At 43.1% G+C, this 24856-nt stretch overlaps 1 protein-coding gene across 23 annotated transcripts in view; it reads right to left on the bottom strand.

Annotated features, from left to right (window-relative positions):
- The window catches only part of POSTN (periostin), a 53970-nt gene that overhangs the window by 17443 nt on the left and 11671 nt on the right, over positions 1-24856 (bottom strand). For all 23 annotated transcript variants that reach the window (XM_060269184.2, XM_088658956.1, XM_060269185.2 and 20 more), the window contains exons 5-16: positions 24235-24399; positions 23225-23371; positions 21586-21727; positions 13884-14096; positions 13190-13324; positions 11668-11816; positions 8974-9110; positions 6337-6467; positions 3991-4121; positions 2535-2637; positions 1716-1783; positions 293-338 (exon numbers count right to left, since the gene is read on the bottom strand). In XM_060269184.2, the coding sequence (XP_060125167.1) occupies positions 293-338; positions 1716-1783; positions 2535-2637; positions 3991-4121; positions 6337-6467; positions 8974-9110; positions 11668-11816; positions 13190-13324; positions 13884-14096; positions 21586-21727; positions 23225-23371; positions 24235-24399 (1567 nt within the window). The remainder of the gene's footprint in view (positions 1-292; positions 339-1715; positions 1784-2534; positions 2638-3990; positions 4122-6336; positions 6468-8973; positions 9111-11667; positions 11817-13189; positions 13325-13883; positions 14097-21585; positions 21728-23224; positions 23372-24234; positions 24400-24856) is intronic.

Raw genomic sequence — 24856 nt, 5'->3', positions numbered from 1 at the left:
ACAACTCTTTTTCAAGTCGTGAACATCCATTAAATGGACATTCATGAACAGAGAGTTATCTTCACTATGAACTGAATGGAAAATCCAGGCTTCAAAAGGGGTGATCATCTGTTAATGAATGAGTTTTATGGACATTTGTTTTAGTGTCCTCTCTGTGCCACACATGCAGTATTGCCCCCCCCCCAATTCCCTGACCACTATTTGACAGCTCTAGTTATCCAAAATGGACGTTCAAATCCCTCCATCCCATCAAACATTTGCGACTGTTCATGTCACCTTTAAAAATACTTACTGTAAAATGTCAGTGGAATCTCTTTGAATGTGCTGCCACGGACATACTGTGGGGGGGAAAGAAAGATGAGTCAAATCTAGTGGTACCTAAAGGGAAGTGGAAAACAATACTTCACATTTTACAAGGAAGAAATGACCATCACACCAGCAGCACATGGGCTCATGTTCACATGGCGAGAAGGTCATCCAAAGCATGCAACACAGAGGAGCAGAGATCCTTGGAAGTTAATCTAGGACTCCGATTAAAAATAACAATAATCCCATTTTTGGCCAAGAACTTAATGTTCCCCCAAAAAACCACAGGGTTGCCAAAACTCCCCTCCTAGTAAACATCTAGTAAAACTCAGCCTGTAGCCTGAAGTCGTCATCAAAACTGAACCTACATCCTGATGTTTTCTACATCCACAGCTGGGGGCACTATCCCTTTGAACAGCAGCTGCTGCTGCAGGGAATCACAAGTTGGGAGAGAGGAGTTGTGCTCGGGTCCTGCTCAAAGGCTTCCCACAGACATCTGGTTGTCCCCTGAGAGCAGGGTGCTGGCTCAGGGTGCCACTGGCCTGATCCAGTAGGGCTTTTCTTACATCCTTACCACATTGTGCATTTTCTTGCAACAGCAGTCAATAAGGTGGAGTAGAGGAGGTGAAACCAGGGGTGAACAAAAGCTAACCAACATCCGGGCCGGGGCAAACCATTGACTGCGCATGCGTGGCGCCACTATGTACGACGTATGCACACCGTTGCTACATAGGGCGCATGTGCGGTGTTGCTGCACATGGTGCATGCGGCTACATAGCAAAGCCCTCTTTCCACCTCACTGTCAGGGTTGTGGCCATCTAAGTGGATTGATGCTTAGTAAAGGTAAAGGGACCCCTAAACCGTTAGGTCCAGTCGCGGACAACTCTGGGGTTGCAGCGCTCATCTCGCTTTATTGGCCGAGGGAGCCAGCGTACAGCTTCCGGGTCATGTGGCCAGCATGACAAAGCCGCTTCTGGCGAACCAGAGCAGCGCTCGGAAACGCCGTTTACCTCCCCGCCGGAGCGGTACCTATTTATCTACTTGCACTTTGACGTGCTTTCGAACTGCTAGGTGGGCAGGAGCTGGGACCGAGCAACGGGAGCTCACCCCGTTGCAGGGATTCGAACCACCGACCTTCTGATCAGCTAGCCCTAGGCTCAGTGGTTTAACCCAGCGTTTCTCAACCGCTGTTCCGCGGCAGACGCTGGCTGGTGTGCCGCGACGTGCGGTGACGAGAAGGGTGATTTGCATTGTCACGTGCCTGGCGGCCGCCAATATACAACACTAACCCGCCGGAAAGCAATATTTCTCCTCCTCTTTCCCAAAGCTCAGTGCAAACGAAATAAACCCACCAGTGTGATTCAGATTTGGCTCTATGTGTATCACAAAACACAATCTATGGAACATACCTTGATCTGGATGTACTTAATCAATTTTTTCAGAATTGTGAGGAGCTGATCATTTCCAACAGGTACATCTGCATTTTTGTTGATAAAGAAAAAGATAAAAAAAAGTATGGTGGGATAAAGATAACTTTAACACAGGGAGAAAATCTAAGCAATACTTTGGTTTATTCAAAATGGAAAGTCAGCAAAATGTTTCGGCTTTGCCCTACATATGAATAACTTGAATTGGAAAACGGGAGAAAGGGATTGTAAAGTTTTCAAATGCACCGCATTTCCTCAGAGTAATTATAAACATAAATATTGCGTTTTTCAAGTACTTCTGTCCCAGAGAGCTAAATGCTTCATTTATTTCTTTTCGATGTCTATATACCGTCTCTATACCGTCTAAATTACCATCTCTGGGTAATTTTTAAGTAAAAATTAAAGCCATAAAATGCAACATGAAACAGAACCCGAAAGCAAAAGAAAACCAGCTCTAAACAAGAAATAAAATATAATTAGCAGCGGAGAATTATATCAGTACAATAGTGTGAAAACTGCTAAAATATTTAAGAATAAAAAGCCTGGGAAATAGGAAAGCTCTTCATGTGCTAAAAATACCATAACATAGGTGACAGCAAAGCTTTTCTGGGGCACCACTCAGAGATAGGAGACGAGTATAATATTCATTCATCTACCACCAGGTGAGATTTGTGAGGATGACTGAACCAACCTACCAAAAGGTCAGACGCTACGGAAAACCTGCTTCCCTTTTGATTGGAAAACAGTGCATGAATGGTCCAAGGAACACGAGTGAATACATTACAATAATCCACAACCCACCTGCGGGATACAGGAGCTTGTCAATGACATGAATCACACCATTGGTTGCCATAAGGTCAGATTCCTTTGCTTTTAAATCATTCACCAGAAGAGTGTCATTCACCTAAGGATTAAATAATAAAGGTAAACAACTTTGACTGTTCCCCACATAAAAGGGGAGGCGCATTTTGCGCGGTCGAACGCAGCCCCCTGGGATCCCCGAGGCAGCCCTGGAAGTTCGGAGGCCGGCGCTGCCTTCCCGGGCTGGAAACTGGTGGTCTCCGCCCACACAGTTACCTGTACAATCCAGCTCGGGGAGGCGTTGCCGGGGGGATTGGCCAGGTAGGAGGAGGTAACCTTAGCTTGAACACGGCTGGAGCAGAGTCATTCCTGGGAAGCAGTCAATGGCTCCAAGAGCTTTCCCATCCTCCACTCACCCCCCCCCCCCCGCAAAAATTAATGATTGCATTACAGGTTATTTTATTCCACAGGCGTACACGCACTCAGGCGCTGCTACGACAAGGCTGCTGTTGAAGGGCCGGAAAGGAATTTCCCTGCATTGGCAGGTTTTGCCTTTCCCGTAGCAATTCATTACAACTTTGGCAGATGCAGGCCTTGAGCGGAATCCTTTAGTCATCTGCATAAATGGGGGGGCATGGGCGGTGACCCCCCACCCACATTGCGGCGGCGATAACAGGGTTCCTGTAAATGGGGCTAAGGGGGAGGCATTGACCATACGCAATAGGCTGTCATTGCCCTCCCTCTCCAGCGGCTGCGATCGAGGGGGAGCGGGCTATCTGCTTGAACATATGTTCTCCAGAGCTAGCCCAACCCCCACACATGCTGGATAACCCTGAAATTACCCAGGTCCCCAGCTGGGGGCTGGGAAGGATATACGCCCAATGCCTGAGCCAAGGTCCCCCTACATCCGAATTCTTAATAAAGTTGTGGCCAATTTTAATCCCATAGAACGTGGTCTTGTGTCATCATTCCGCTCGGGGGCTGCCTGCAGGGCCGTCTTAAGCATATCTGGCGCCCTGGGGCTGTGGTGTGAAGATCCCTCCGGTGCCCCGCCCCCTGCCCCGTTTCCCAGCGCGGCTGTCTGGTCGGCGCTGCGCCCCCCCGGCGTCCTAGCGCCCTGCGCCACTCGGCCTTGCCGTAGGGCCGGCCCTGGCTGCCTGGGCCTTTGGGGGACTCCACCTGACTGCGCAAAAAGAGAGAATACATTTCCAAACAGCTGAAATAAATATTATTATAATCTAGTATCTTAGATAGTGGAATTCACATGGTAAGGCAATGTTAGAAAATCCTCTTCTGGAAAAACGCTTTAGGGACTGCAAGAGAAGCCAACAGAGTTTTGACAAAACCAGAGAAATTTCTTGGCAGGTTTTGCACATCTCTCGGAATACTGTCTCCGTCCTTCAACTTAAATTACAGGGTTAATAATTCTTGTCGAAAGGTTACTCTCAGTACTCACCACTTTCAAGTACAATTTGCCACCTTGGATAGTTTTGAGGATGTTGGTCACACGAGGTTCAAATCCGCTTCCAATGAAAACTCCCCGAGTCAAGTGATAAAGCAGAATATTCCTGAGAGCATTTTGGTCCCCTGTGGAGGAAAATCAGTGATGGACGTAAGTACAGTTGGATCAATGATTCACCAAGCCTTTCCATTGGCAAGTAAAGTTTCCTACAGGGGAGCTGTCTATTTATTATTATTTTGTGCTACAGAGAACCTGTTTACCTTTTAACCCCTTATCCCAGAACAAAATGCCCTAAATTCAAAATCGGGTTTCTTTTCACACCCACAAGGAAAATCAGAGAGTTGAGCTGGGATCAAGAACCTCTGACAAGATCAGTGGCTCTTTCACCCTTGAAAAAGTAAAAAATAAAACAAATACACAGTAACAAGGTTATGGCCACTACTAGTGTTCAGAGTTTCATAGTAGACTGTGAATAATCCAAGAGATGATCAACTAGGGCTGGATTTTAGTGTATTATTGATTTGTTTATTTCAACAGTTTGTGTATATCCTATTCACAGGCCCCTGAAATTCAACACAGGTATCAGTCAGGAGTAGGTATGGTGATGAAGTTCATTTAATGTTCATGCGCAAACCAGGCAGAGGGCCTTCTCGGTAGTGGCGCCTGCCCTGTGGAACACCCTCCCATCAGATGTCAAGGAAATAAACAACTATCTGACTTTTAGAAGACTTCAGAAGGCAGCCCTGGTCTTTTACCATGTTTTTAATGTTCTGTTGGGAGCCTCCCAGAGTGGCTGGGGAAACCAAGCCAGATGGACGGGGTATGAATAAATTATCAACAACAACAAGCAGTCTTCAATATGGATCTTTTGATAAACCTTTCACCACCACCCCTTTCTCATCACTGCTCTCGATTCTCCAAGCTTAAGGTCGTAAATCTGCCTGGCTCACTGTCATTGTTCTTTTGATTCCCTTCCAATTCAGCATGATTGTATGTGTATTGGAATCGTCTGCTGTGTACTCTGCCTGGTTTTTCAAAATGCAGATTCTTTCTACTCCTGCTGTGACTGTCAGAAGTGTGTATTGCCAAAAGCAGAAAAGGAGAGAAAAAGCCTTTTATTTCATGTGGAGACGTCATTATGTCATGCATTTATTCCATTTACAACAAAGCATTCTCCCATTACTTCTTAGTTACTCATTTAATCTTATGCGGAATGAAAATGGTTTTCTATTAGTTTGAATGCTTATAATTCTCGGAAAATATCCACTTATTAATTGAATGCACTTTGTTTGTAGGAAGTGGATGTTTTTCCAAGAAAAGTCAAGGATCTTTAAAGGCTTAAATTCTGGTCTATGAATGCAATTAGTATTATATTGTAAAGGCTTAATGGTTAGTATCAAAATGTCCAAACAGGAACTTTGTTGTTTTATTCTTCAATAGACAACTGCAGCTACTATAGAACTTGGTAGAATAAAGAGGTGTATTCCTCTTTTCAGTCCTAGAGACTTTGAGAAGCTAAAGTGGCCAAGAGAAATCACACGGCATCTCTCACAACCAGGGCCAGATTTAGGTTTGATGAGACCCTAAGCTACTGAAGGTAGCTTTATATGTCCAGCTGTCCTTTGTCAACAACAAATTGTCGCTGTTTTTTTTTTTTTTGTTGAATATATGCTACATGGTAATTTATGGACCTACCCCGTTTCCCCTATTTTAAGACGTAGTCATAAAATAAGCCGTAGCAGGATTTTTAAGCATTCAAGGAATATAAGCCATACCCCGAAAATAAGACATAGTGATAGGCAGCTGCGGCAGGAGAAGGAGGAAAAAAATAAGATATCCCCTGAAAATAAACCATAGTGTGTTTTTTTGAGGAAAAATAAATATAGGACGGTGTCTTATTTTCGGAGAAACACTGTAATAGGTACCTAACGCCATTTGCACGTAACAAAATATGTATTTTATCAAGTAATTGTTGAACTGAAATACAATTAAGGAGAAGTATATTAATAGTGAAATACAACGCTATATGTAGAAATAAGCAAACCAGTGATATTTTAGGGAGCAGGCTAGCAGGCTTACATTACTTACATCATAGGAGCCTACGCAACACAAAACACTGTTGTTCTATGTAGGTTTTATTTTATTTCTTTTTTATATTATATTTTGGAAATGTACATCCAGTTTTTTTTCCTTTAAATTTTTGGGCCCCCCCCAAGAGAGTGGGGCCCTAAGCTATTGCTTGTTTAGCTTCTACGTAAATCTGGTGCTGCTCACAACATCGAAAAGGACTACGGCAGAAAACCCACCGTCTCTGCGACCTGCTTTTTGTGACCTACTTACTTATCAGGGTCAGTTTCTCCTGCTCAGTCAAGCCCTTGAAAGCATCATTAGTTGGGACAAACAAGGTCCAGTCACCAGGTTGTGAAAGAACCTCTTCTAAGTCTGCTGCTTCCACTAGGCTGAGGAATGTGCTGAAGAAGAAAAGAGAGCACAAAACAATTGACAACTGCCCAGTTTCTGCATGAAGATGGGAACATTGTCCTATTGTTTCAGATGAACGTGTTCACAGGCAGAAGAGTGTCCCTAAAGACAGATTCATATTATGAAGGAGTGAAGGGTGGCAAACTCATCAATCACCATCATATTCACCAATCAATCACCATCATATTCACCATCACGATCTTTTAAAAGCGTTGAAAAGTGCAAAAAAAAAAAATCTAAAACCAAGTTTAAAGTATTTCAATAACATTTTCAGAACAGTTTAAAACCTATTCACGCAACTAGTGATTTCAGGGTTGCCAGGAACAGTGTCTTTCAGCCATCAAATGCCTGGATAAACAGGGATATTTCTGAATTCCTCCCGGAAGTCAGTAATGAAGGAAACAAGATGCACTTCACCAGCATTGGCATTCCACAAATGGGGAATTGCCAGAAGTAAGTCCTGTCATGGGTCAACGCCAACTAGGCTGCTCCCAGAGGTGGAAACCCCACCAAGGTCTCCCGCCTGCCAATTGTAAGGTCTGAGATGGTTGACACTGGGTAAGCTTCTTCTTCTTCAAGTACTTGGGTCCCAAAACATAAGGTCCACAAATAACAATCTTTTGAAGATCCCGAGCCATAAGGTGGCTAGATTGGCCTCAACTAGGGCCAAGGCCTTTTCAGTATTGGCCCCGACTTGGTGGAACACTCTCTCACAGGACACCTTTCCGCAGGGCCTGCAAGACAGAGCTGTTCCTCCTGGCCTTTGGGCTGGACTCAGTCTGACCACTATGTTTCCCCTCCCTTACGGTTTTGATTTGGGCCATTTTAAAATGAGGCTGCATTTTTTTAAAAAAAATAAAATAAAATCTGGGTTGTATTTTAATCCGCATTTTAATCAATTGTTTTTCTTTCTTTTACATTTTGTTGTCATCTTGTTGATGTCAGCTGCCCGGCTCTCGCTGGGGAGGGCGGGGTATAAATAAATTATTATTATTATTATTATTATTATTATTATTATTATTATTATTATCAACCCCTTGAATTGGACCCAGTAGCTAACTGGCAGTCAGTGCAGTACATTCTGGTCTGGCGACTCATTGTCCCTTTGTTCCTCCCCCCATTACCAATATAGAAGCCACATTCCACATTAGCTACCAGCTCCAGACCATCTTCAAGGGCAGCCACACATACAGCACATTACAGCAGTTCAGATGGGAGGTCACCAAGGCCAATATGGTGTCCTCGAGGTGTTGCAGGACTCCAACTCCCATCAGGCCCTGCCAGAATGACCAGCTTTCAGGGTTTCTGGTAGTGGTAGTCCAACAGCATCTGGAGGATGCTGTATTGGCTATATTTAGGCAATGTACATGACTGAATTCTACTGGGATGTTTCAGACATAAACAGCAAAGATGCTGCTTTTCATCTCTTCACCTTGAATCTAAAGAAAGAAAACACCACAAGTATGCTGGGATAGGAGCAGCGAGCAATAAGATACAAACAGCAAGGCGGTGAAAATATAGACCTCTCTTTTTCTGATATACCACCCAACATTTCTGGCTGGAAAATGTGGAAAGCAATAAATGATTCATTCTACTAGTCAGATTTTTTCCCTGGAGAACATTATTGTGTGTGTGTGTGTGTGTTTGTGTGTGTGTGTATACTGTATATATAGCAGCACAGTATTGCCTCCAGCTTTGTGGACTTGATCATGATAATAGTTGACATTCACATGCATACGCAATATATCTGCCAAAGTACATTTAGAGGTAGTATATATTTAGAGCTCCAAAATGCAAGTACCGAGACAGTTCCTGTATCTTTGAGTTACTCATAAGGAAAATTGGCACAGATGCCGCTTTTTCTATCAATACAGCATTATAATTGGAATTCTCCCTTCCAACTGTGGTCTGAACTTTATTGTATTTGATTCCTTTGCTATGGCTTACAGATGATGCAAATAAAGATTCTATCATCTATCTATCTATCTATCTATCTATCTATCTATCTATCTATCTATCTATCTATCATCTACTATCATCTATCTATTTATCATCTATCTATCTATCTCTCTACCTATCATCTATCTATCACCTATCTATCTATCCATCTATCTGTGGTCTGAAAGGTTTGGAGGTTTTCCTGGGATCTCTTCTTTTAAAATTTCAGTGAGGACTTATGAGCCACTGTTTGCTTCTTAAATTACTAAGTATTAAAATAATCATTTCACCTTATGATCCCCCAAACCTCTAGTTACAGATTGGCAGGCTATTCACTAAAACTGGTGACAAGAGTCATCCACTCATGACACTTTGTGGATTTTATTGTGCTTTTAGACAATTTTCACTCCAAGCCTAAAACAGCAACAGTTAAACTGAGGGTGAGATTATATTTTTTTAGAATGATTCTCAACAACATTCAGTCTCAGCGTATATAATTGTCTGTTTAGTTTGCTGGGGTGTGTGTGTGTGTGATATGGTTAAAAATTCATGGTTTACCTGAATCGTTTATCCGATCTCAATACTTCATGTAGAGTTTTCTCTGCTGGATCAATTAATTCCCTGAAAATGTGGATAAATCCATTTCTTCCCTCTTTGCTTCCTCGAACCATGCATGAATTCTCAACACATACAGCCTAGTAATGAAAAAACAAACAGAAGTATCACAAAATACAGCCTTGTGGGGAAACATATTAAACAAGCTGTGGATTATGCAACTTCTCCAAACTTTTGTGCTATATAAAATGTAGTTCACCCAGTTCTTTTGCAGGTGTTTTATTTATGTTCTTTTCAGGGACCAATGTTCTCTGTTGGTTGTACAAAATGTGCAGTATAGCAACGAATGAGACAGCTTTTTTTCTAGATGGATGGAGTGGAGAAAGAATCTCTTACTCATGTTTGCATAGGACCAAGAAGTTTGCTTTGGTCCACAAAAACTTGGAGCTGTTTTGGGACCTTTCAAGGGAGCAAGGAGAGGGAATGTGAAGGAACCTTTTCCTCCTGGCTATGGAGAAACCACAGAAATGTTTTAATTCATTTTTACTTAAAGCCAGTTGTTTGTTTGTATTTGAAATATACCGTTGTCCCCAAATGTGTTTACAAGCTAAGCTGGATGGACATGAGGAAATCCAAGGCAGGAACAGGAAACCGTTTTAAAAGTATCTGGTCTTCAAACACTCTCAAAACCCAAATTTTGCACTCTTGCTCAGATTATTCCCAGGGTTGCGATATTCTGAAAGGTCTCTTTACCTTTTAAGGCTCACTTCTCCCCGGATAACCTTTCCCATCAAACACTTGGATTGATGGGAGAAACTGAATCTGGAAAGATTTCCCTTTCGGTATAGTTCTTTAAAGTACAACTAGCCAGGTACATGCTAGGCAACTAGAGATGGGCAAATTTTCATGCTAGGCAACTAGAGATGATTCATGCTAGGCAACTAGAGATGGGCAAATTTTGCAATTTCTCATTTTTTCAATCTTAAATTCAGTTCTTACTGATTTCCCCATCAGTCTGTGATTATTACTATTTTTAATCCACATGAAAACACACCAGAATTTCAGTGTGAAGAACTCTTAACACACACATTCTTGTATGCAATTTCCCCAAATATACACATTTTTTTGGCAAAGCAATTCTCTTAATGCATACTTTTGTATACACAACGTTAGCCTAGCATACATGTTTTTGACATTGCTCAGCTGGTGAACTGTACTGCAAAATTCATAAAAGTGTGAATTTTGAAGGATTACTCTACTTTGCCTCATATATTGTTTTGGAAACGGCTAGTTAGGTAGGTTTGCCTTTAAATGTGAGGTGAATCAAGTTTCTTCCCCATCCCTAATGGCAACCCATTTCCAAGTTTAAAGCCTCAGTTCTCGGATTCTCAGAAGCATTGGGCTCAGTAGTCACCTTTCCAACGAGTCAGTTTGATTGCTGGCATCAATCCTTGCTCTCTCAAATTATTATTTTTTCCATTGATGTAATCAACACATTGGAACTCCCTTCCAATCTTATTCTTCTAATTTGTTAAATTATTCTTCTAATTTGTTAAATCGCTGGTCTTCAACTGGTGGATTGGGACCCACTAGCGGGACACAGCCTGTCCAAGGTGGGTCACAACAGGAGCACAACCACTATGCAAATATATGGTAAAAGACTAAGAAATGGGTCCCCACATGCATTTTGGGCTTAAAAGACCCAAGTTTCTTGCTTTAAATCATGCATTTTCCCAGCTGCTGTCAATCTCCCAGCTAGACATCATTAAAAAGCACAACTGTGAATAATTCACTACACCTCTCTGTAAAACCGTCTACAATCCTTCTTTCCCAAAGACCACACACTGCCAAAAGCTCATGGACAAGACTGCTAACCAGTAACACTGGGGAGATGAAACAATGGACTCATTCCTTATGAGATTTACCTCCAGATACAGAAGGAAAACATTTCGGATCCTGGCTGCTTAGAGATTGCAACTGCCCCACTTTAAATCAAAGGAACACTAAGAACACAAGCAGAGCAGGGAAAATCACTGGGCAACTTTGGATACTGGGTTTCCATGGTAAAATCCAATTTCTGTTAAAACGGGGCAACATAATTTACTCTTATTCTCAAAGGGCATTGGATCTCTCCAACTGTAAATATTGAAAACTATACAGTTGTACCTTAGATCTTGAACGCCTTGGCTCCTGAACAAATTGGCTCCGGAACGATCGAAACCCGGAAGTGAGTGTTCCAGTTTTCAAACGATTTTTGGAAGCTGAATGTCCGATGGGGCTTCCGTGGCTGCCAATTGGCTGCAAGGGCTTTCTGCAGCCAATCAGAAAGCCGCACTTCATTTTTTTAATGTTTTGGAAGTCGAACGGATTGAAAGAACGGATTCCGTTTGACTTCCAAGGTACGACTGTACTGTGTAAAGAATACCTTTCAAAACTGGTACCTGCCAGGTTCCTAGCACAGTCACATATTTAACTATAGAATTGTTGAAAATGGTTTAGCAAGGATTCCAGATTTAATTTTAGGGTCCAAGAATTACTGAAATTTAAAAAAATGTTTTTTAATAAGGCACAGTGAAATAACTTAATAGTGTAGATTTTCATGATTACGTTGGAGAACCCTAGCCCTTTCCCAGCAGTTCCAACATGTTGCAATCTTTTGCTGTCATAAATGTTTCCCGAGTTTTAAAATTCACTTACCGTACGATACACAAATACTCTGAGCTTCTTTCCTCCCAGCGTCTCCAAGAACTGTCCATTGTAGAGGTCATTCAGGCCAACTTTCATTCTCAAAATGTGATTCTGCAGGATCAATCTGAGGACCCTCTGGTCTGTAGATAAGACGTCATCTAACAGTTTGGATAGAACACAATGCCTAAATTAGGTTTCGTCCATGCAGTTTTACATATAACCTCAGATATAATGGAAAATGTTATCCGCCTCCATTCAGCTTTGGCCTCATTCTTTCACATCTGTTATTTACGCAAAAACCAACAATTGCCTCCTTTTAAAACATGCAATAACTTCCATGATGCATGTTCCTCCACAGGATTCAGATGCATGAAGAACTATTTGAGTGGTCAAATAAATGCATTGGTGCGGGAAAAGACTGTGTGTGAAGGGAGGCCCTTTAACTATGTCTCTGGCAGGTTGGGATGCAGTGAAAGTCATTTCTCTTGGTCAAGATGAGCCTCATTATCCCATATTTGTACCCACCTGGAGCCTCTCCAAGCTCCAAGCTTGGATGTGGATGTGGTTCAGTCATAGACATAATTGGGAATTTGGGGGAGGGAAAATTTTCTCTCTTGCTCTTACTCTTACTCTTTTTAAAGCAAATCCAGACACTTCCATACCAGGAATTTGAGTTAACTGTTACTGTCCTCACAGGCTGTAGTGATGACAACTGAGTCCGGCCAGTCTTGGTGCATATATATGTCTGTGTGTGTCATCAGGGAACAGAGGAATGACTCTCCTCTTCCAGCATTTGTGCTTCCACCAGCAGCTGATAAGACTGGCTCCTCAGGAATGCCTCTCCATTTGAAGCCATGAAAGGTAAAGGTAAAGGACCCCTGGGTGGTTACGGTAAGTCCAGTCAATGGCGACTATGGGGTTGTGGCGCTCATCTCACTTTCAGGCCGAGGGAGCTGGCACTTGTCCACAGACAGCTTTCTGGGTCATGTGGCCAGCATGACTAAACCACCTCTGGTGCAACAGAACACTGTGATGGAAACCAGAGTGCATGGAAATGCCGTTTACCTTCCCACCGCAGCGGTAGCTATTTATCTACTTGCACTGACATGCTTTCAAACTGCTAGGTTGGCAGGAGCTGGGACAGAGCAACGGGAGCTCACCCTGTCGTGGGGATTCGAACCGCCGACCTTCTGATCGGCAAGCCCAAGAGGCTCAGTGGTTTAGACCACAGCGCCACCCACGTCCCATGATAGTGAAACAACCATAGCTGGAACTACCAGGCACTCACTCCTAGCCATGGAGGCCCCAAGGACTTCCAGCAACAGGTCTCACAGAGCTATCTTCCTGTATTGATCAACACTTATCTGTAGAGTCTGAGCATCCTAAATCTATCAAGGGGATTTGAGTTTCAGTGATTGTAAGTAGTTTCAAATCTTTCACGTTGGACTTCTTCACAAAGTTGTTGAAGAAGATAATTAAGATATCTCTTAAGAGTTATTTTTAGTGCCACCAAGTCTGTCGGTCTACCTACCGGAGAAAGCCCCATTCACTGGAGCTAGCAAGGTATATTCTTCCTCTGGCTTTAAAGATGCAGCCAAGCCAACCTGAGACACCAGGTCTTTGAAGGTGGTTTGTTGAGGACCAGCAAGCTCTATGACTTGCTTAGCTGAAATTGAGGAAGAAATGGGTGGACAAGTGTTAGGTTTCGCTCCAAAACTCTCGCCAAACAGACAAATATTTTTAAAAGGATACACAAGGAATATCCATAGAGTTCATAAGTTTTGAAGTTCTTCTTCAAAAGAGACAATTAGTTGAGACTACCTGCCTCTCTATTTTAGTGGTCAGTTAGTACTAGAGAAAGTGCAAAGAATTGGAAGTCACCTGTGTGTCACTCTCAAGGCAAATCTAAAAAAATGTAGTATAAACACCGTCAACTGGGGAACACTGGCCTGCGAGCGCTCCAACTGGAGAACAGCTTTTGCCCAAGGTGCCATGGGCTTTGAAGACGCTCAAACTCAGGACGAAAGGGAGAAATGTGCTAAGAGGAAGGCACACTCGGCAAACCCTCACCGTGACCAACTTCCGCCCGGAAATTATGTCCCCACTGTGGAAGGATCCAGAATTGGCCTCCACAGTCACTTACCGACTCACTGCTAAAACCATGTTTATGGAAGACAATCTTACTCGGCTACGAGTGATCACCAAAGAAGAAGAAGAAGACTCACCAGAGTCAGGAATAAGCACTTGGTCTACTAGATGAATGACACCATTGCTTGTCACAATGTCTTTTCGCTTCACCATTTTGACTCCATTGATTGTCAAGCTTTCGCCATCACAGCCAACTTCAACAGTATTGCCTTCCAAGGTCTCGTAGACACCTCCACTCATGATGGCTTCAGAACACTGGAGAGTATTCAGAATGTGGAACTTCATCAGAGCTAAACAGGGGAGAGAACAGAAAGTACTCAAATGAAACCTGAGGCCATGCTGCAACCATCTAAAACTGGTACGTTTTAGAGAATACAATGCCATTATAAACAGTTAATGTAATGAGTTTTCCTTTTGTTTTGTAAATAATGGCGTTCATTTCCACTAGAGATTGGAACATAACAACATTCTTAAGTATTTAGGGGAAAAGAGAGATTTCCACACACCTTTAGGGTGTGGAAATACTTTGGCCAATACTTTGGCCACCTCATGAGAAGAGAAGACTCCCTGGAAAAGACCCTGATGTTAGGAAAGATGGAGGGCACAAGGAGAAGGGGACGACAGAGGATGAGATGGTTGGACAGTGTTCTTGAATAATAATAATAATAATTTATTATTTATACCCCGCCCATCTGGCTGGGTTTCCCCAGCCACTCTGGGTGGCTTCCAACAGAAAAATGAAATAAAATAATCTATTAAACATTAAAAAGCCTCCCTAAACAGGGCTGTCTTCAGATGTCTTCTAAAAGCCTGGTAGTTGTTTTTCTCTTTGACATCTGATGGGAGGGCATTCCGCAGGGCGGGTGCCACCACCGAGAAGGCCCTCTGCCTGGTTCCCTGCAACTTGGCTTCTCGCAATGAGGGAACCGCCAGAAGGCCCTCGGCGCTGGACCTCAGTGTCCGGGCAGAACGATGGAGGTGGAGACGCTCCTTCAGGTATACTGGACCGAGGCCATTTAGGGTTGGTTGAAGCTACCAACATGAGTCTGACCAAACTGCGGGAGGCAGTGGAAGACAGGAGTGCCTGGCATGCTCTGGTCCATGGGGTCACCAAGAGTCGGACACGACTGAACGACTAAACAACAAATGTTGAAACATTTGCTATGTGCTTGTTCCAACTAGAAAAGTGAGTATGGACTGCACTCGAACAAGACCTTTACAAGCATTATATGCCTTTGGACAGGGGCTTAGCCCTTCAAATGTACATTTCATTGTGAATTTTATTTTGTACCTTGCAACTTATTACACTTACATTAGAATCAAAATGATGAGCAGAAAAATAGCAAAACCATTAAATGGCACATATAGCTAGGGATATTTAGAACATATATTTAAACTGTTTCATTAAACAAAAAAGACCTGTACATTATCTCTGGTGGCAATATGTGGGATGAATCAGTAACTTGCTGTTTGTGGGAGGGGGGCAGAGGGAGAGGCAAAAGGTGCCAGTGCTGCTTATTTCAGACAGTTTCACTTCATACCGAGCTGCTAGAATGGTGTTGGTTTCACAGTCCAGTCTCTTAACATTCCTGCATTGCAGGGGGTTGGACTAGATGACCCTTGGGGTCTCTTCCAGCTCTACAATTCTATGATTGCACGATTCTACTATGTTATACAGTGGAACCTCAGTTTATGAACACCTCGGTTTACGAATTTTCGGTTTACGAACGCCATGGACCCATCTGGAACGGATTAATTCACTTTACATTACTTTCAATGGGAAAGTTCGCTTCAGTTTATGAACGCTTCAGTTTATGAACAGACTTCCAGAACAAATTACACCCATGCTTCGGGTTAAGTACGCTTCAGGTTGAGTACTCTGTCACCCCTACTGCTTATGCCACTATCACAAAACCCCAAGAATAGTGTTTCTCAAACCATGCGCTATGGTCCACTACTGGGCCTCAGCATTGTTCCAAGGGGTCCTTGTCTTGGAGTATATATATTTTTGATTAACTATTTATTTTGTGCTTTTATCCTGTATTTTTGTATTGTGAACTGCCCTGAGATCTTCGGATGAAGGGCAGTATATAAATTAACAACAACTTTTTCTAGTACAGTGGAACCTCGGTTTATGAACACCTCAGTTTATGAATTTTCGGTTTATGAACGCCGCAGACCCATCTGGAACGGATTAATTCATTTTCCATTACTTTCAATGGGAAAGTTCGCTTCAGTTTATGAACGCTTCAGTTTATGAACAGACTTCCGGAACCAATTACACCCATGGTTCAGTTTATGAACGCTTCAGTTTAAGTACTCCGCGGACCCATCTGGAACGTATTAATCCACTTTCCATTACTTTCAATGGGAAAGTTCGCTTCAGTTTATGAACGCTTCAGTTTAAGTACTCCGCGGACCATCTGGAACAGATTAATCCACTTTCCATTACTTTCAATGGGAAAGTTCGCTTCAGTTTATGAACAGACTTCCGGAACCAATTGTGTTCATAAACCGAGGTACCACTGTACATGAATCTCAAACCCAATCGCATTTGGCCAATAACCCTACACCAGGCATGTCCAACGGATAGATCGTGATCTACCGGTAGATCACTGGATGTCTGTGGTAGATCACTGGTAGATCCCTGGCTCCCCAAAAATAAGCTCTGGATCCCCTAAAAAAATGCTCAACATTTTAGCCCTTCACACACACACCCCAAACAGGGCTTTCCTCCCACCTCAGAAAAGCTCAACAACTCTGACCTGAACCCCTAAAAAATGGGCCTTCCTCCTTCCTAAAAAAATCTCAACAACTTTGACCTGAACCCCCCCAAAGGGGGTAGATCACTGCCAGTTTTTAACTTTGTGAGTAGATCACAGTCTCTTCGGAGTTGGCCACCCCTGCCCTACACGTTCACACCGCAGGTTTCCCAAGTAGCAATGCACAATGTCACAACCCTAACATACTATGATGAACTCAGCATCTGAATTCAAAAGCAGAAGCCACAGGAGAAAGCAATACACAGGAACCCCACTAGCCCCTGTGTGGCATAACAAGTCTTCGTCCAGTTTCTGGAACACTGTGAGGGAGCCAGTCTAATGAGGTTCTTTGGACAGGGAATTTTAAACTTGGTTGTCTCTCAACAAGGCTGTTGAAACTAGTCTAGCCATTGCCACTATTATAACATAATAATAGCTCTGGATTATATTAATAGGTTATTACATCTATCATGACAGCGAAACTCACGAGCCCTTCATCAAATAATATGATCCCTATATTTAAAATAAACCTAGACAGCATCTTAAAAAGCAGAGACATCACCTTGCCGACAAAGGTCCGTATAGTTAAAGCTATGGTTTTCCCAGTAGTGATGTATGGAAGTGAGAGCTGGACCATAAAGAAGGCTGATCGCCAAAGAATTGATGCTTTTCAATTATGGTGCTGGAGGAGACTCTTGAGCAGGCATCCCCAAACTTCGGCCCTCCAGATGTTTTGGACTACAATTCCCATCATCCCTGATCACTGGTCCTGTTAGCTAGGGATCATGGGAGTTGTAGGCCCAAACATCTGGAGGGCTGCAGTTTGGGGATGCCTGCTCTTGAGAGTCCCATGGACTGCAAGAAGATCAAACCTATCCATTCTGAAGGAAATCGGCCCTGAGTGCTCACTGAAAGGACAGATCCTGAAGCTGAGGCTCCAATACTTTGGCCACCTCAAGAGAAGAGAAGACTCCCTGGAAAAGACCTTGATGTTGGGAAAGATTGAGGGCACTAGGAGAAGGGAACGACAGAGGACGAGATGGTTGGACAGTGTTCTTGAAGCTACGAACATGAGTTTGACCAAACTGCGGGAGGCAGTGGAAGACAGGAGTGCCTGGCGTGCTCTGGTCCATGGGGTCACGAAGAGTCGGACACGACTAAACAACAAAATATTTAAAATGCGAATTGCCTGGAGACCAATATTTGACCTGAACCTTTCTTTACAGTGCACTTAAAAGTCAGCGATGATCTAAGATATTTTGGTACTTGAGGAAGCAAGTCCAAATCTCCCCTACAATTGTAAACATGTAATAAGCACACTAATTGACTCCTCATAATAGAGGCAGCCCTAAAAACAACAACAACAACAACAACAACAACAACAACAACAACAACACCAAAATGTGGTCACATTTCTCTTTTTGCTCTCCAACTTATTCCTTTTTGATGGCCAAAATAGGCTAGCGGCCAGTCAGTCGGTAACCATAGAATCAATTTTATCCCCCAACCACATCTACCTATTTTAGTGTGAAGCTACTCCCTCTTTTTTTCTTTAAAATATCCGTGTGCTTCTGGTGCTTTGTGATAACATGGAAAAGAAAGCTTCACTCTTTTCCCACCTTTTATGCAGCACTTTCTGTGGTGCCAAGTGGGGTAATTGATCTAACAGGCCCAGCTGGGAATTCCCTCCCGGTAAGACGGTTCTCAGCTGGCATGTGGCAAAGGTGTTACTAGAGAAGTGGTAAGGCTAAAGGCATTTCCAGCCTTTTCCTGCCAATCTTGAAGAGGCGCATGGTCCCACTGAGATAAAAAAGCCAACTGAGTGAGTTATAAAATCGACAGCCAGACCAACAACTAGACCTGACGCCTAGGTAAACTGCCAAGGCACTTCTCTAACTTAAACATCTGACTTTGTATTTTCCCTTCTTTACTAGAAATTTCTCAGGAACAGTGCTTTAGTCTTGGAATGTTATCAGGGACAGTGCTTTAGTCATGGTCAAAAACCCCTCAGTTTGATTTGGAAATGGCTCTGCTAGAGAATTCTCATGGGAGAGGTTGCTTTCTCCTCAGAGAGTTCTAAACTGATGCCTTCCTTGAAATACCAGGTTTCTTAAAAGACCACCTTCTTCCAAATGTACCTGCTTGAAATCTTAAGAAATCCTGCTCCTGTTGAAGTCAGGAAGGTAATTATGAGGGATACAACCTTCCTGGTAGTGGCACCCCGGGTATGGAATCATCTTCTCAGAAAGGTTTGCCTGCCACCATATTTTGGGTCAGGCAAACCTTTCTGTTTACCCAGGCCTTCAAAGCAACCTGGATGTCTGAGTTTATAATTTGGGGACAATTGTGCTCTTTTTGTTGTTGTATTTATTTGGTTTTGATTTTAATACTGCTATGGTTTCTTATTATTTATTAAATATGAATTAACACCCCTCATCCGCAGATCTCAGGGCGCTTCACAACATAAAATCGCAATATAAAACCCACAAAATTTGTAGTAAAAACAACAACAACAGCAAACCAATAATTCTCCCTCCCACAACTCATTTAGAAGGGCATCGGATGTCAATCAACCAAAGGTCTGGATGAAGAGGAAGGTTTTCGCCAGGCCTCTAAAGGAGTTTAATGAAGGCGCCTGGCGAGCCTCCCTGGGGAGAGCATTCCACAAATGGGGAGCCACTGCAGAAAAGGCCTGTTCTCGTGTTGCCACCTTGGGACCTCTCATGGAGGAGGCACACGAAGAAGGGTCTCAGAGGCTGATCTCAAGGTATGGGCCAGTTCATATGGAGAGAGGCAGTCCTTGAGGTATTGCGGTCCTGAGTTGCTTATTTTTTAGTTTCAGGGTTTTATTATTATTACAGTGGTACCTTGGTTCTCAAACGCCTTGGTTCTCAAACGCTTTGGTTCTCAAACTCCAAAAACCTGGAAGTAAGTATTCTGGTTTTCAAACGTTTTTCAGAAGCTTAACATTTGATGTGGCTGTCAGCTGTTGTTTCCGGGGCACCTGCACCAATCAGAAGCTATGCCCTGGTTTTTGAACATTTTGGAAGTCAAACGAACTTCTGGAACTGATTAAGTATGGTGCTTTTGTTTTTGCTATTAATTTTGCATTTTTATTTTTGAGGCTTTTTCGGTTAATTTGTTTTTGTGACTGTGTGGAACCCAGGTCAGATTGATTGACTGTGTCATTGTGGAGATGGATAAAAGCCCCCCATCCAAACAATGACTATCATCAGTGCAGGTAAGAAACAAAAAATATTTTTTATTTTTATCATCTACAATATTGTTTTATTTATTTTATAGTACAGTCCATTGATTATTGCTTTCATTTTATGGATCAATGGTCTAGTTAGATAGTAAAATTCATGTCAAAATGCTGTTTTGGGGTTGTTTTTTAAAAGTCTGGAATGGATTAATTCATTTTGCATTACTTTCTATGGGAAAGCGCACCTTGGTTTTGGAACGCTTTGGTTTTGGAACGGGCATCTGGAACGGATTAAGTTTAAGAACCAAGGTAGCACTGTATTATTATAAGCTGCCCAGAGAACTTTGTGTTATCGGGCAACATGCAACTGCACCAAATAAACAAAGGAATTACACATACATGGTTAGACGCCAGGGGAAGGGGAAGGGGAAGGTTATGACATGATTAAAACAATTGGAGCAGAAATGTTATTTTCAATCAAATGAGATTGTGGCAAGCTTATAGAAGGAAGATAGCATTTGAGAGATGGTTTCTCGTGAGCACTTCCAGATATCCTGTTGCTAAAGCTAAGCATGACTCCCTTGAGATCCTCCCTTTCTTTTTCTTTTGACATATGAAGCAAGGAAAATGCTTACTCCTACACAGTCTATGTATCAACTGCCCTTTCTTAATGAGAAGAACAGATGCAAGCTGTAACTTGCAGTAACCGTTAGTTGTAAAGATTCTAATGGGACTTCCCTTTTGTTTTATAGAACGTAAATGTTTATGGGATACAAAAGTATACCACTTGAGTAGTTCTGAGCGCATTTCAAATGCAGGAAGTTTCATTTACTAGAGCTTAGTTGGTTAGGTTTCGTATCCTCAGCAGACGCACCAATTACACTGAAAGGTGCTGTTACAGCTTCGTCAACTTCTTCTGCTCAAAGCACAATAGAACATAAGGCATATTCAAGAGGTGAACATTAATGTCTCATTGGTGCTATTATTTTCCTAAAAAGGACATGTTTGAAAGGTTGTCTTTCTAAGTACAGCGGTACCTCGGTTTATGAACACAATTGGTTCCGGAAGTCTGTTCATAAACTGAAGCGTTCATAAACTGAAGCGAACTTTCCCATTGAAAGTAATGGAAAGTGGATGAATCCGTTCCAGACGGGTCCGTGGAGTACTTAAACTGAAAGTACTCAAACCAAAGCGTACTTAAACCCCCAGTTTTGAGTGCTTTTCTCATTTTCTCCGCAGCTGTGCCTTGCGAAAATCCGACCTCACCCATTGAATTGAAGCTTGGCTGAGCAAAATCTCCCTTCGGATTTTCTTTTGCACATTTGATAAGGTTTATTTCAGCAGGTAAAATTGGATTTTCGCAAGGCACAGCTGCGGAACAGCGAGAAAAGCTCTCAGACCCTGGGGAATTCATTGATACACAAAATGACCAAAATACTGGTCAGGCAAACGTGTGGATGAGCCCAGGGTTTTGAAGAGGAACAATCCAAAGAATGTGTTGGGAAGTGCTGCTGCAAATGGGAGGGCAATACTCCAGGCTCCCCTACAAAGAAGGCAGACTCAACAGCTATTTATTACTTATCTAGGGTTGCCATATTTCAAACAGTGAAAATCCAGACAGAAACTTTGTTGAGCTTTTGGGGCAAAATCGCAACATTCGGCAACCCTAACTTATCTCACTTATTAGAGGCAGTTGTCATGCCTCCTGGAACAGAGTTGGGTTCAAAATAATTGCACATACTATTGCTTTCCAAAGCTGTGAAATGGATTGTCTCTTTCTCTTTTTCCACAATATCAACTTTACAGAAATACCTTTAGCAGCCACCTTGTCGTTCATAATCCTGTTTAAGACTCCGCGTGGAAGTTTCTCAAAAGCTTCATTGGTAGGAGCAAAGAGAGTGTATTGCCCAGGCTTCCCAAGAGTTTCCATCACATCTGATGCCATGGCAGCAGTCTTGGAAAGAAAGAGGTGCCGTTATTAAGCGCATTGATTTTTTTTTGTACAGAAAAGCAATATTTTAATGAGCTGAGTATGGTAATTCGCTTCCCATGGCCACTTAAGACCAGTATTTTTTCACAGTCACCAGATTGGGCAACTCATAATATAATATGTAAGCATTATAGAGCTGTTTTCCTAGATGTATACTCACAAAAGTAGGGACATGTACATGCCTGCATTGCAAGGAAGCTCTCCTTACCCCATGTGCTCATCTGGTTACCCAACAATTAGCTAGAAAGCCAAATACATATATTATATTAACATGTAGGTGTGTGTGTGTGTGTGTGTGTGTGTGTGTGTGTGTGTGTGTGTGTAGCTAAGGACCCCTGGACGGTTAAGTCCAGTCAAAGGCGACCATGGGGTTGTGGCACTCATCTCGCTTTCAGGCCGAGGGAGCCAGCGTTTGTCCACAGACAGCTTTCCGGGTCATGTGGCCTCTTCTGGTGCAACAGAACACCATGACAAGTGCCAGAGCGCATGGAAACACCGTTTAGCTTCCTGCCACAGCAGTACCTACCGTATTTGCATGGACAGACGGAGACCCCCCAACCCTGGGCGACACCCACGTGGAATAATGACTGAAGACAATGTGTTATGGGATTAAAATTTGGCTACAACTTTATTAAAACTTCAGGTGTAGGGAGACTTTGGCTTAGGCATTGGCCGTTTTCCCCCTCCCAGTGCCCAGCCAGGGATCTGGGGAACATCAGGGTTATCCCGAATATGTGGGGATTGGGTTGGCTCTGGAGAACGTCTGTTCAAGCAGACAGCCCCCCCCCCCATTTCACCACCGTCGCAGGGGAGAGCAATGACAACCTAACGGCATACGGCCAATGCCTCCCCTCAAAACAACCCCTTTAATGGGGAACCCTGGGATCGCCGTCGCAGGGGGGGCATGGGTCACTGCTTCACACACACACCCCTTAGGGAAGATAGACTAAAGGATTCCGCCCAAGGCCTGAAACTGCCAAAGTTGTGACATTTTGCTACGGGGAAGGCAAAACCTGCCAATGCAGGAAAATTCCTTTCCGGCCCTTCAACAGCGACCATAACATAGCAGCACACGCGTACCTGTGAAGAAGAGGTTAACCTGCGAAATAAGGCTTAACTGAGGGAGGGCAGGGTGGGAGAAGCCCTGAAGCCAATGGAGAACTGCCAGGTAAGTTACGAGTGCCGTTTACCTTCCTGCCACAGCAGTACCTATTTATCTACTTGCACTGGTGTGCTTTTGAACTGCTAGGTTGACAGGAGCTGGGACAGAGCAATGGGAGCTCACCCCGTCGCAGGGATTAAGGCTGCCATAGCACAGTTCCCATTGGAGTATTTGTACAGGATTTGCACAACAGCCGTGGCCATGGAATGGGAGCCAGAAGGGAAAGACACCGAGAGCAGAAAATCAGGATGCAGAAACTCGAGGCTAAAGGACATTCATAATTACAAAGGAAAGCTTACTCTGAGAGATGAAAGATCATCTTCCACATCAAGGAAGTCTTGAATGGTATTTCCAACAGGGGTCAGCACACGGTCAATGACATGTACAACACCATTTGTAGCAATTTGGTTACCATGGATAATTCTAGCGCAGTTAACTGTAACAACCTGCATTTGAAGAATGATGCCAGAAATTATTAAGCACAGAACTTGCTGGCAACCAGAAGATTATCAAGAAAGCGTCACACATTTCTTTATTCTTCTAGCACCTTTATGGGATGTGTGATGTCTGCTATAAAACATTCTGGAAAGAATCTAGCTAGAACACACATTGCAATAAAACTTGTACAAGATGCATTCCATTTCCTATATCTGGTAGCAATAATGTTTTTACATTTTTAAAGGTGAACATACAGAGCGAAACTTAACACTGTGTTAGTAGCCATTGTTTTTAACCTGCTGATTGTTTGGTACATCTTTGGATTTTGTAAACTGCCTTGAAATCATAGATCAAAAAAATTACATATAACTTTTAGAATAAATAAATAGCCATGTCTGACTTGATTGCAGCAGGATCTTAGGTCAACTAACTGAAGCTGCAATCCTTTACCCTGGGCATATGCCCCACTGGGACTTACTTCTGAGTAAACATACATAGAATCGTGTTGCACCTCTGGATCCCACCCAACACCTATAAACAGGGGTGTAGGAAGATAGGGGTGGCGTGATCCCAGGGGCGCCATCGCGGTTGCCCGCCCTGCCCCCAAACACGCACCCCGCCCCCAAAATGTGTGACGCCCCCCGCCCCCAGAACGTGCGCCACGTCCCTGGGGGCAGTGCACCTGCTCTCCGCCCCCCGTGGCGAAGCATGCTACCTATAAAAATGAAATCCTATCTAGAAAGTTGAAGTTTACAGCTCTTTCCAAGTTTAGAGCCACATTTATAACATAAATATCACATGCAACATTGCAATGTCCTCTTCTCTATTCCTGGGACTAAAGTTCCTGGTACTATATAATAAAAAGACTTACACCATTGGGGTAGTGATTTATATGCAGTTTTTGGTTGTCGTACATAGACGCCAGATCCATGCCATTCCTGAGGTCCTTTGTCAACATGCGCTTGTTCACCATATGGTTATGGAGGGCATTGTACAGTTCGATGTTTACATTTTCAATCAGGCCTTCGTGGATTTCCTAGGGGAAGAGATTCAGTTAGAGACTTTCCATGGCCACCATCCCGGTCAGCCTGATATACACCAGATTACTCTGCTACAAGTGAAATACTCCATGCTAATGTTTTTTTTCTCATGCTAATATTGTCTTTGGCAAGCTGCAATACTTCATTTAGCATCCAGCTGCTAAACTTCTAAGTTTCTCTCATTTGAAAGTACCGCTGCTCCATGAATTACAACATTCATTTATTCATGCAGTCTTGGTCATCTTGCCTTCTTTCACATCCCCCTATGTTTTTTCTTACAGGTTACCCACTATTCCACAAACATTCTTCCACACTATTTGTGCAGCCACCATATTCTGCTCCACAAACCCGACTAAATTTGCAGAGCCCTTCTGGGATCAAAAGGCTATTTTCAGCACTGCTTGCCATTTGTCAACCCAGCCAACGTTCTTATGTTCTATCAAGCCCTATCCG

Source organism: Zootoca vivipara, chromosome 15 (genome assembly GCF_965207765.1).
Source record: "Zootoca vivipara chromosome 15, rZooViv2.hap1.1, whole genome shotgun sequence".
Lineage (NCBI taxonomy): Eukaryota > Metazoa > Chordata > Lepidosauria > Squamata > Lacertidae > Zootoca > Zootoca vivipara.
The sequence above is the reverse complement of the archived record's forward strand: the minus strand, read 5'-3'. Positions and strand labels throughout refer to the sequence as shown.